The sequence below is a fragment of the Pseudopipra pipra genome, chromosome 5 (assembly GCF_036250125.1).
Source record: "Pseudopipra pipra isolate bDixPip1 chromosome 5, bDixPip1.hap1, whole genome shotgun sequence".
NCBI lineage: Eukaryota > Metazoa > Chordata > Aves > Passeriformes > Pipridae > Pseudopipra > Pseudopipra pipra.
This window is the reverse complement of record NC_087553.1, coordinates 20,253,278-20,266,652: the sequence shown is the minus strand read 5'-3', so window position 1 is coordinate 20,266,652 and position 13,375 is coordinate 20,253,278. Positions and strand designations below refer to the sequence as shown.

General features: G+C 42.2%; 1 protein-coding gene across 1 annotated transcript; it reads right to left on the bottom strand.

Annotated features, from left to right (window-relative positions):
* Positions 1-3,277: 3,277 nt before the first annotated feature.
* HSP90B1 (heat shock protein 90 beta family member 1) lies at positions 3,278-13,062 on the bottom strand. The gene is made up of 18 exons (XM_064654835.1): positions 12,705-13,062; positions 12,172-12,271; positions 11,436-11,577; positions 11,229-11,345; positions 10,512-10,843; positions 9,626-9,737; positions 8,848-8,964; positions 8,159-8,275; positions 7,328-7,465; positions 7,161-7,238; positions 7,006-7,071; positions 6,474-6,743; positions 5,996-6,241; positions 5,584-5,720; positions 5,104-5,182; positions 4,855-5,010; positions 4,222-4,320; positions 3,278-3,537 (listed from the first exon to the last, which is right to left on the bottom strand). Exons 1-18 carry the CDS (start codon positions 13,045-13,047, stop codon positions 3,508-3,510), a joined length of 2,679 nt encoding a protein of 892 aa, XP_064510905.1. The 5' UTR covers positions 13,048-13,062; the 3' UTR covers positions 3,278-3,507.
* Between the last annotated feature and the right edge of the window lie 313 nt (positions 13,063-13,375).

The following is a 13,375-nucleotide window of genomic DNA, read 5'->3' as shown; positions in this document are numbered from 1 at the left end:
GATGTATCACTGACAGGAAACCTACTTTGGTCCACTGTAAGGCTGGGATCTTACAGCTTGGTCATTTTAGTTAAAATGGGGCAATTCAGATTACACTGAAATTACGTACATTTGTACTCCATTTGGGCATCTTCATCTGTTTATGGCTGCTTTTGATAGCTGTAAATATACAAAACTGAAATAACAGATGCAGGTTTACCTTTCAGTCCTGAAATAGGATCACCACAAAACTTGCACCAGGAACTGGAAGGTACAGAGTCAAGATCCTGTAGAGGTGGCACAACAACCCATTTTATGAGTGGTACACGATAGAGCTTGTGAAGGTTGGGGATTGTTTTCCCTTGAGAAAGATACCGAGATAAGGCACAGGCTTCATCCTCAGTTCTCACTCGGGTTTAACTCAGGGGGGTAAAAACCACAGTCTGACAGATTATGCATTAAGGAAACAAAAAAGCTCCCTAATTCCTCCTGACAAAGTACTTGGATGTCTTGTAATAGCAGAGGGATCCAGAAGTGATCAATGAGAGTGCTACTTTTACATCTGTTCCAGCTGTGAAGCTTTTGTTTGCATAAGTTGGAGCGGTTTATGTAGGAAGAAAGGTTTGTAATTCTTCTGCATGTGTATGTGCCTCTGCTCTCCTACAGTTTTACACCTGTTGGTGGGATGAGATCCTCTCCTGCTCTTATGTGCTGTTCAGGATGCAGCCTGCACTGAGCATGAGTACGTCACAGACTCTCTCTTTCAGGCTCCTTTATCAATGACAGCAGGCATTGATAGAAAGGCTGTAGTAAAACACATGTTAAATCCAAATGAAATCAATCAGTGAGACCATCTTAGTAAGTCCAGTTCTGGTGAAAATACTTTTCCCCCTACTGCACCTAACAAAGCTGAGATTAGCAACCTTCCACCTCAGCATAAGAGAATGTTTGTTGAAGAGAGAAGACGGTGCAGTTCAGCAGTATTTTGTTCCTGTTCTAACTGAGGCAGGAACAGCAGTTTTTCAATGATCCCTTTACAGAGCCAGGATTCACCAACCCCTTATCCTGTTACTCACACTTTGTCAGAGTAGCACCTCTGCTATGTTGTTGATTTCTGACATGAAAAATGCATTTCTCCCCCTTTTCTAAAGGTTTTTAAGATCTAAAGGCTGCAGAGGGAAGTTTCTAGTAATTAGGCTTAGATTTCTAGGTGTATCCTGTTGCTGCTGGAAACTGAGCAACACGGAGCTCAGCCTTTTCTAGCACTGAGGGAACTGTCCTCATTAGTGCCCATCTAGGAACAGCAAAGCTGACAACACTACAGGTTTTAACAGAAGCGACACCCCCAGAGCCAGTGTAACTGCAGCACCAAAAGAAACAGCCTGATGGGAGACACTTCTTCCAGCATTGACACCATTTTGCCTCAGAGCTGACAAATAAGTAGGCTTACAAGTGCATTTTGTGCTTATTAATAGCAAACACTTGTCACTCCAGGGTCTAGAGAAAGCAGCTGAACCACAGCTATGTTGCACATGATACTCTCAGCTGAAGTAGATGAAGAAGCACAAAGCATGACTCTCATGTGTGCTCTTTATTATTTCTCAAATTGAATTGTCATCCTCAAACCCATCACGGCAACGAGAACTTTAGCTATACAACAGAGCAAAGGTTGCCTAAGTCTACAAGTAATTAACAGACTAAGAATACTGTAGCAAGCAACCCTACACTTCCAATATTCCACTTTGGTTTGTTGGCTGCAAAAGCACTCCCAACCATACAGGAGTGAGTCGCAGTTCCTGTTTGGGGTCAAAAAGAGATATAAAAGTGGGGGTAGTAATGATATACTCAGAAAGGTATCACTGAAAATAAGTGATACCTTTGGAAGTATTAAAGCATCAGCAGCAGTTGATTGCTACACAGCACCAAGAAAGAAAAAAAAAAAAATAAAAATCACGCTGCTACAGTAAGAATAACAAGCCTCCAGAAATGGTGCACCTGCCCAGTCACTAACTTACTGCCAAAGGCTGCTATTACAACTGACACTGCCAGGTGCTGAAGGACATGCTGGTGTCAGACCCCTCAGCATGTGCCAGTAACAGAAGGCTCTTCTCTAGGATACTACTACACTGAGCAGAAACCAGAACTCTGAACTCTCTCAAAAACACCCCAAACGAAGGTCTCATTCCTTAGGCCTCAAACAGCATACTTCAATAAAACCATCTCTCTACAAACCCTAACACCATAACCACAGTGATACATGGCATATTTATTGCATGGAAATGGTAATCAGGCAATATAGAAGCCTAGTAAAAGTAAATGGAAAGCAAGTTCTTCAGGTCAGTGTTTAGTGCTCTAACCTAATTAGAAAGTTTATTTTGCTTCAGATTGCAGAACCTTGTAACTTCACAGAAATTCTGTTAAGAAAACAGAAGTGAGGGGTTCTTAAGGAGAATCACTATGTAGAAGTACCACACCTATGTAGTTCTTCCACAGAGGAAGGCAAAAAAAACCCCAAAAAACAAACCCTTCAGTGCAAACACTTCCTACCAACCCTGTGAAGATGTTTTAAAATAGAGGCACTACTGAGAAAATGCAGTGCTTCATCCAACCACTACATAAAACTAATGTAATGAATAGAAGTGGTGCCTCCAGTTTAACCTGTCTGCATCAAAATTTGGTGTCAACAGATTTAGCTTGAGTTATATTAAGTATCTATAGTGCTTTGCCATACTAAAGAGACACAGAACAATAGTGATAAAGTTTAGGAATAACAGCATTAAGGAGTGACCATGAGAAAAGAACTTCCACACCTTTAAAAAAAGCCTGTAGCAAACTGCTGTAGCTACACAAGTCAAAGGCAGGGTTTCCAAGTACCACAGAGGATGGCAGCAGCTCACAGGCAGTAAAGCCACCTCTGATGAGGGCTGTCCACATACTTAGTGAAAGGAATTCCCCCCATCTCAGCTGTAAAGCTACAACTGCCCAGCCCAAGTTCTAATGCCATTTTTAAATGCCTTGTCTCAACTTTAAGATGGCAGTATAGATACATAACTTGAATACTTTCTTCAACTAGCAAGTTCAACACAGCTCTCAGATACCACGTGTCTTTTGGCAAAGCAGCACAGCAGGCTTGTAAACACAAAACCCAACCATAGCCCTATGCTACACTAGTTGGTGTGGCTGTGCCAGCATGGAAAGGCACGAGGATTGCCAACTGCCCAGTTGTGCAAAGGACCATCCCTTTATTTCTTTGTGCCAGCCCACAAGGTGAGCTTTCTATGTAGAAATTTAAAGTTAGTGGTGTTTGGGAACATTTTATTTTGTACATGACAAGATTTTACACCAAGTCAGTTAAATAATACAAATTTACATTCATGAGGAATGTTTTTAGAAAAGTGAACTTAAAAAAACCCTCCTTTACCCTTAAACCCCATACCATCCCTCAACATTTTACAGTGGAAAAAACCAAAACAATCTAATTCACATTCCCTCTTAACCCCCCAATGCAGGACAGTAGTTGAGTGTAGTTTACAGTTCATCTTTCACATCTGTGGATTCCTGTCAAGACAAAGAAAGAATCAGGATATTGCTTTCTGAAAGTGGAAAAAGGTTACAAGAGCTGCTCCAGAGAACAGAAACTTTGTATTACTGTAATCACAGGTTATACTGCATCAAAGTTAAGTAGCTATAGTACAATAAGCATTCTCCTGTAGGAAATTACATCTCTGTAAGCTATAAATTTGCACTAGTCACAAGAGGTCATCTTGCAGGTCTTTTCCCAAGAAACTAAGGTATGGGAAGGGTTTAGCATATCCATCAAGACATCATTAAAACTGCAGCCATTAACTAAGTGAAGGCTGACTTCACATGATAGTTGAACTGTTTAGAAGCAATGCTGCTGTCTGCAGTCTTGCTACAAGTCTGTACTGTAAAAGCACTTGAAAAACTACATTCTTGCTGATCTTTGTTTTTGTCTGCAAGCTGTGGAAATATCACAGATAATCCAAAGCTTTTATCTCTTAAGCTTAATTTAGCTCCACCTTATCCAAGTGTCATCTTCTTACAATACAGTTTGATATGGAATTTGTGCTGCCTTTTTCCGCCCCCCTCCAAGAAAAGCCTGGAAAACCTGACACTAGATTTTAGTGTGATGAACAAAGTGAACAAATTTGTTTCCAGGAAGCACCACAGACAAAACTGCACATAAATATTGTCAAGAAAGTGTCAAATTCAAAACCCTACCTTCTGTGTTTCACTGTCTTCAGCATCGGCATCCACTTCCTCTTCATCTTGCTCTGCGTCCTCAGCTGCATCTTCAGGCTCTTCAGGTTCCTCTTCCACCTGTATGACAGTCACAAGCAATTTGCTTTACTTGTTTAGGATGTTTTGCTAGTTGTGGACTAGCTAAATACAGGCTATGGAAATATCCTAATGTTTGCCCCAAGGAGAAGGCAAGTTCTGTTTAGCACTGACCCACTGTCATGCCTTTCTCCAGCAAAATACTCAGGATAAGTTCTTGCACAGCATTATGAGAACTCATATTACTTATATCCACTTAGAAATTTCTCCATTAAAGAGATAGGCACACATGCCTTTGATCCCTAATTTACTCCTGTAGAACCACCACTTAGCTAGGGATAGGACAACACTTGAGAAGCGTAACGAGGTAGCAGAATCTCAAGCAACTAGAAAGAAGAGGTGGGGAAGGGAAAACATGAGTAGGAAGTCCAGATTCATGGCTAGACTTCTGGTGGCCCACTTATGTGGCAGGAAGCTGGATACATTTAATTGAATGTATGTGAATCAAGGAGTTACACTTTTTAGATGTAGCAATAGTAAAGTCCATTATCAGCCCCAAGTTGAAGACAAACTAACCTTTGCATCCAGGTCAATATTTAAACTCAAACGAAGCATTCTTTCTATTCGGTCTCCATATTCCTTAGTGTCTGGCAACATATATCCTGATCTCAAAGTTGCAGTTTCAAACAATACCACTGCAAGATCTGAAACAGTTTTGTCATCTTCATTTTCCTAATGTGGAAGAATATGAAAAACCAAACCAGACCTGTTAATTAGGCTGTGTGCAGCCAAGTAGTCAATGTTTCACTACTGTTATTTATTTACCTTGACTCGCCTGAGCATGTCCTTGATCAGTGGATGTCTGGGGTTAATTTCAAATGTCTTCTTTTGGCTAGCATAGTAACTGAGAAAAAGAGAAGTCACATCACTAAGTTTTAAAGTACAGGACCCAACTACATCTTTAAACCCATGAACACTGGTGACAGTCACAGCAACAAGTATATTCCCCCCATCCCACTTTAATACTAGCTTAATTCTAAAAACATTCAAGCTACTAAATTCATCTTCTCTTGTCAACAAATGACAGATAGCAAATGTCACTGATGAGTCTTGCTCACTAGGTAGTTTTACAGACTGAGCTTTGAATTAAAAAACGTAAGGCTATATTGGAGACTACCTTGGTTATAAGTGACCTTAAAAACACCAAGGATCATCTGAACCAGATGGAAGCTTGGTATAGGCACAGCAAGCAAGGGAGGCCATCAACTGCATTTCATGTCTGCTGCTACATAACTGAAAGCTTACTTTGTGGATATATCCTTCCCAGTTTGGTAAGCTTGAGCCTTCATGATTCTTTCCATGTTACCAGACCATCCATACTGACTAGCCACAAGAGCACATGGAGACTGGGTTAAACGCTGAGACAGCACAGCTTTTTCAATCTGTAGGGAAAATAAGTGCCTTAATTTTCAGAGATAATAGCTTATACAGCAAATACAGTAAATAACTCTGAAATTTCGGTCACTTCAATATTTTGTGAAAAACATCTAAGATCACATTCTAACTCAGTATCTTTCTGAAATAAAGGTATTAAGCATGTTTATCCATAGAGACAGAGAAGCTACTGTCAAGTCTGTGCTCAAATAATCTGCAAGGTGCATTGTAGCAAGTACAATAGAATTTAAAAATAATCACTACATGTAACAGAATAGTTTACCTTGTCTTTTAGAGCTTTGTCTTTCATCCAGTTTAGAAGTGGTTCGAATTCCTTTTCCAAGGCTTCCCGACTCTCCTTAGACTTTTCACTTTCTTCAAACTTAACTCCTTCTTTTGCTACATTCTGAAACCTCTTGCCATCAAACTCTGGCAAAGCCTGAATACAGTACTCATCTACAGGTTCAGTCAGATAGATCACTTCATAGCCCTTTTTCAGCAGACGTTCAACAAATGGTGAGGACTCAGCCTAAGAGGACAAAACACATAAGATTCCAGTTTAATTGCATTTGTATCAGCAGCTACTGAAACCTGTACAACTATTTGACAAACGTTGGTACAAGAAAAACTGAACTGCAGTAGCAGCATAAGCATGGAGGCTCCAAATTTACAGCAAATACATAATTCACAATGTTCATAGTACTAAAACTAGAAGCTGTAATATTTTTTACCCCTTCCTTCTTTCTTTCACTCTCACATACCTCCTTTCTGCTGGCCCCTGCCATGAAGTAGATTTTATCTTGTTTCTCTTTCATTCTTTCCACATACTGATCAAGGCTTGTGAGGTTACTCTCATGATGAGAGGACTGGAAGCGAAGAAGTTTAGCCAGTCGTGTACGATTGGAGTGATCCTCAATAACACCAAGCTTCACATTAGTACCAAACTCTTTCCAGAATGTGTCATTGTATTTTTCCTCTGCAATTTTCTTGATCATATCGAGAGTTTTGCGAACAAGTTTCTTTCTGATCACCTAAAAAAAGCAGCATTATTGAGTTACAACAATAAGCATTTGGAAGAGCCCTCAATTCAACCCCACTAAAAACAACGGATTCCAAACACTTAAGTGTCTCTGATCTAAAGTAGACACAGGTATTTTGAGAACAGCAACGTGTGAATTTCCTGTAGTTTAATTTCACAGTCCTTATGTAACAAAACGAAACAAGCTGTTATTCTCCTAAGGCTTGCTACAATCATGTGCTTACAATGAAAGAAATTAAGATAAATTAGCTTACCTTTAACAATTTATGCTGCTGAAGTGTTTCACGGGATACATTCAAAGGAAGATCATCAGAATCCACCTAATTGGGGAAGCAAATTTTAAGTACACATGACCGTATTTAAAGATTAAAAAAAATAATCAAATGATAGTAGGACATTTAATACTTACAACACCCTTAACAAAGTTAAGATATTTGGGCATCATGTCATGGAAGTCATCAGTGATGAAGACTCTTCGAACATACAGCTGAATTAAAAGAGAAGACAGCAGCCAGGTTACTTATTTAGTGACTTATTTTTTACATGAAACCATGTCCACACACTTGCTTGTCCTACCTTAATGAAATCACTTTTTTTGGATCCATATTCATCAAACAGTCCACGTGGAGCAGAATTAGGTACAAACAAGATGGATTTGAAAGTTACTTCCCCTTCAGCAGTGAAGTGGATGTATGCCATCGGGTCATCATGTTCCTGTGGAGAGAAAATGCTTTTAAATGACATGGGGAAAATATCAGAGTTAATATATTTCCACTAATAACCTTTGTTTGCCAAATAAATGCCATTATTTTGCAGCTAATCTACCTAACCATGCTTTGTTAGAATCTATCATGGAGACAAGAGTTTAAATTACAAGAGCCTAGTTACTCACAAAAATAACCTTCCTAAGGACCTACTAAGTTTTGTTATTTTTCAACAAGCCAATCACAAAAAGATAGCCAATAGCACAATAACCAACATAATATCATCATAGCACAGTTAAGAGACTCCCAAGTTAACACATTATGCTGTACTGACACAAAGACATTTCTAGAAATCTGTACCTCCCTTTTTCTTCCACCATGTGCAACAAGCACCACCATTCAGACTAAATATAAGTTTTCCTGTTAACATTTAGACACACCAGCAAGCTTCACATAAGATGGACCACATTGCTTCCTAAACCTAGGCCACTCAACACTTGGGTGTCAATACATTTTCTCTGGAAAAAATATTAACTCCAGACTGAGATGTTATACCTTCCAGACTCTGCAATTCCATCTACTGACAGCAACTAATTAATTCTTCAGAAACAGCCCATCCTATAAGCGTTCAGTTTTATTTACAAAGCAAGAGATACCAGAGCAAACCATTTGCTTTGGAATCATCTTGAGGCTCAGAGCTTACCTTGGAAAAGGTTTTGTAAAAAGCTTTGTATTCATCTTCTTCAACTTCTTTAGATGGTCTCTGCCAGATTGGTTTTATGTCATTCATTAGCTCCCAATCCCAGACAGTCTTTTCAACCTAGGTAAGTAAACACCACACAGTATGAAGAGACTCATTCTTTACTTCAGCTTAGGTCAATTAAAGACACTCCACTGAAGCCAACACGTAAAATAGCATGTAAAAACCACCAAATATGCTAATTTACAAAATTGTGCAATGGCCTGGACATTCTCAATCAAGTATATGCATTAGTGCAACATGTGGGAACAAATGTTTAGTCGACATTGTATTCTGTTGTTCTATGTACATTTAACACACTCACTATCAGTATTTCTGTTCTACTGCCACTCTGGAAAAAGCTTCCCAGCAGAGTATACTTAAACTAGTCAGTGTCAGCTTACTGAAGCCTGCTACCATTTCAAGCAGTTCACTCAAATACTTATAATTAGCTCTGTGACCACTGCCCCACAAGGCTCTTGTCAGTCATCTGCCTGACCTCAACCAAGTCTGTTTCATTTACAATCCACTGTCCTGCCAAGACACCTCCACTTAAAAGGGATTGGTCCTTGAAAGCACACACTACTGAAATGCACCTCTGCAAAATCAGTGAACCATCTGAGTTCCAGAACCCCAAGTTTAACAAAGCTTACCTTCTTAGTTTTTGGTTTCTTTTCTTCCTCCTCTTCTTCAACTGCAGCTTCATCATCATCTGTTTCTTCTTTCTCCTTTGCTTCCTCCTCTTCAATGGGTTCTTCAACCGTCTCTGTCTAAAGAGACAACTGAAAGTGGGGATTTGAACACCTTGACTTCCTACCAGGTATGTTCTAGTATTCTCTCAAACAGCTTAATCTCTCACAGCACTAGTTTGATTTGTGCTATTTGTCTATTGCAAACTTTTCTCTATACTGTTTTGTTAAATTTTCATGAATACACACTTTCCTTCAATAAACTGGGAGATGACCATCCTCAAATTTAAGTTTTTCATAAAGCTAATCAGAAACTTGGTGGATTTTAAACTGGTGCTACAGCAAGAAAACATCAGAATAGGCCTAACATTTAAGACAATGCCCTATTTTTAGGAGGACACCTGCCATGACCCCATTTGAAAACTTAGAGCTTCCATCTACCAAACAAAGCCAGTGGAAGAACAATCCTTCCTAGTAATCAGCAGTCTTTTTCCTTTGATAAAGTTCTTTGAGTCAGAATAAAACCAAGTTCCTTTAAAGTTTGTGATTTTAGCAACAGACCAATTTTTGGAGAGAAACTAAGTAGTAAAATACTAGCCAGAAGAGTCAGGAACAGAAGAACTTTAATAATTAGACAAGTAGCAGCTCTCTGACATGTCCTCACCCTTCCTGAAAGATCTGGCCAGACAGCTGTCACAACCCAAGCTCATACTGTGCAAGGCTCAGTTAAATGCTCCCTTACCTTGCTGCTCCACACGTAGATGGGGAAGTTTATGAACTGAGAGTATTTCTTTACAAGATTTTTCACAGTATCCAGCTCAAGATAATCAGATGCTTCCTCCTTCAAGACAAGGCTAAAGAAAATAAAAAAATCCTTCAGTTTAAGTGCCGGACAAGTATTTTGACATAGTTTTATAGGAGAAGATGCATTTTCCTGTTGCAGCTATAGCAATTCAGATTTATGCAAGTCAGCTTTAATAAGTTCAGCTCAAAGAATCCCTTAAAAAAATATAATCCCTTCTGAACTACTCCAATGACAAAGGGCTATTGTTTTCATCACTTGAGGCAGAACACAGTATCCAAAAGTCTATAGGAAAACCTTAAATCATATTGGTACTCATCAGGATCTTGATGTGCTTTCACGGGCTTTGCTTGAAAATAGAGCACCAAGATCAACTTTTTCATGCTAAGTGCCTTCTCCAGGAAAACAGCCTCTAAACCCAGACCAAGTAAACTTATCTGTACATGAAAGCAATGAAAATAGGACTGTCAATCTACCCCCCTAATTTGAAATTTGCATCAGGCCAGTCTCACTGGTGTATAAATAGCAGCCAGTTTCCAAGACAAAGCTCTACAGCCACTGTGTAGGTTTTGCCAGTTGTGTTGAGGAACTGAATGAGCCTGCATGCAGCTGAACTGTCCGGAATTACTTGCTGACAGTTCTTAGGATGCTCATGGTTTTCTTATGTTGGCTGCAGTTTACAATCTGTATGTTTCTATTCAACTCAATAAAGCTGTATTACAAGAATCAAATGCTATGAGTCACAATGCTGAAGTCAATTGCACATTTTAATAAGAAAACTGTAACCACACAACTTATTTTAAATCCAAAGAAACTTAGTACTTACGTTATGGTTGTGCCACGTCCCAAAGTGTTCCCTCTGGGGTCATCAATCACAGAGAATTCATTTGAATCTGACTCCCAAATATGTTGAGTGTCATTGTTGTGTTTTGATGTGACAATAACTCTGTCTGCTACTAAGAAAGCAGAATAAAAGCCAACACCAAACTGGCCAATTAACTCGGATGTTGACTGGCTATCATCCTGCATTTCAGTCATCTTGTTTAAGAATTCACTTGTACCAGACTTTGCAATGGTACCCAGGTTTTTAACTAATTCCTCCTTTGTCATGCCAATACCCGTATCTGTAACATGAAGCATGTTCTTCTCTTTATCACACTGAAAAAAAATAAAGAAAAACGCAGTTTGACTTCACTTTGAATCTTAATACATAACACACTGTCCCCTAAAAATGGCTAACTGTATTACCCATTCAAATATGCCTGGTTACAATAAAAGGAATTTGCAGTAACTACAGAAATGAGGAAGATCCTCCCTTCCAAATATTCCAATACTTCAGTTAGTGTTTATAAAATCAGAAATATATTTTCACCATTAAAACAAGAGTAGTCTTTGATAAATCTAATTGCAAGGGTCTTGATGTGCTCCTAGTCTGTATTTGCATCAGTATGAAGCCAAAAAATTTAGATTTAATGATGGACCATCTTTTTATATTCCTCCCATCACTCCTCTGAAAGAGATGTTTGTATTTAATGCATCTTACCTTGATTTTGACTGTAAGTTCCTCATTACCAGCCAGAGCATTTTCATCAGTTAATGATATCAACCGTATCTTATCTAAGGCATCCGAAGCATTTGAAATAAGCTCCCTCAGGAAAATCTGAAATAGAAACCAGTAGTCAGGAATTCCAGAAGAGACACACACACTCTCCTCCATGTTCTAATGTGATCTACTGATAAAGGCACTAACCTCTTTATTTTTATATAAAGAATTGATAATTAGCTTCATCATTCTGTTCACTTCTGCTTGAAATGCAAACTTCTCAGATTTTTCTCTGATTTCTTTGATCTGGGATGCATTTAGGCCGTCTAATTGGATAGCTTCTTCCTCTCTGTTAGGACAACGAAAACCTGTCAAGTAGTCTCATCCACAAACAGCATCACTAATTTTATCATCAAGCAACAGCAGTAACAGCCTAGTTCAAACAACATGAAGACCCTTTGTCACTGATGTAGCCCAAAATTACACGATGAAATGACCTAAGTGCAAAAGCAGCTACCCTCAACTGCACAACCTTAACCTAGAACTGGAGTGAAAATTCATGACTGCAAGTGAGACATTTTCATAAAAAGAAGTCCAGGGAATAATTCAGATACGTTAAAGCCACTGCAATCCTCAGCACGCAGTGCACCTCACAGTTGAGGCAGTTCATGGGCACAGAGCTATTTCATTAACAGGCGCTACACCGATGCCATTTATGACATGCAAGACTAAACTCCATGAACATACTGGTTTTTATATAGCTTATCGATATTGGACAAAACCAAGTTGAGCTTTCCTGAGCCCAAGTCCTCAGGGTCACTTCAGGGTCTTTTCCAGAAGTATTTTCTTTCCCCCAGCTGACCAGATCTCTCTTTTGAACAGCATTCCCTCCCCATTTCTGAGGCCTCAGGCATTACTGAGCACGAGTGCCCCGCGTACCAACCTCTGCACAACTTCATCATCAGTTCGAGACCCTTCTCTGCTTTTGCCCAAGTCATCTTCCACAGTCCCATCTACATCCACCTCCTCGGCTCTGACCGACACTGAGAAAACAAGGAAACCGATGCTCTGAGCCCCCGCACCGTCCAACTTCCCCCCTTACCCCTCCCCACGGCGTTCGGCTCAGCTCCGTCGTTCCACCACTCCCTCCCCCGGAAAGTTGAGCCCAGCTGGAGACACGGGAGATGGGCAGGGGCCGCCCCCTCGCTCCCTCCCCTCCGCCCCCGCCCGTGACGGCGCATGAGCCGCCCCGGCCCCCTCCCCCCGCCGCCCCAGCCCTGGGGACAGCCCGGCCCGGGCAAGGGCTCGGCACCGCTTCCCGTCCCCGCAGGGCAGAGCGCGGGGTCTCCCCTTCCCCCAGCGGCCTCCGTCCCCCTCACCCCAGCGAGCGGGGGAAAGGGGCCCTGCTGGCCGGGACCCCGACACCCGCCCCCCCTCCAACCCGTCAGAACCTTCTAGAAGCCCGCGGGCACTCACCGGCCAGGAGCAGCGCGCACGCCAGAGCGAGCCCCCACACGGACCTCATGGCGGCCGCGGTGACAAGCGAAGAGGCCGCGGTGACGAGCGAAGAGCTCCCGGCACCGCTCCGAGCCCGACCCGCGCTGCTGCCGCCGCCGATGGCGCTGGAGCGGCCGCGGCCCTCCCCCTTCGCCTTATCAACCCCCGGGCGGGGGGCGCCGCGCTGCGCCCACCAATGGCTGCGCACCACGCCAAATATACAGCCAATGGGGAGCCTGGAAAGGCGGGGCCTGCGGTCGCCGCCACCAATCGCGGCTTTCCATGTGCGGTTTCCTGCGGTCGGAGCGTGGCCGGCGCCCATTGGCCGGGCGGGGCGGCGCTGGGCCAATGGCGCGCGTGGGGGGGCGTGGCCCGGGCCGCAATGAATGGGCCGCTGCGCCGAGCGGCGGGGCCACGTGGGCGCGGCTACCGGGAGCGACGGGCGCCGTGTCCACAGGGAACCGCTTCCGGGGACACGCGGGACGTTCGCCGGGGAGACGGGTGCTATGGCAACGAGAACTTCCGGTCGCGGCGGCACCCCCGGGTGCGAAAGAGGAGCGAAGGGTCATGGTTACGGCCGTAACCAGCGGGGCCGGCAGCGGAGGGGCGGTGCTGGCGGGTTCCGCCGGCAGCCTTGAGTATGCGCATGC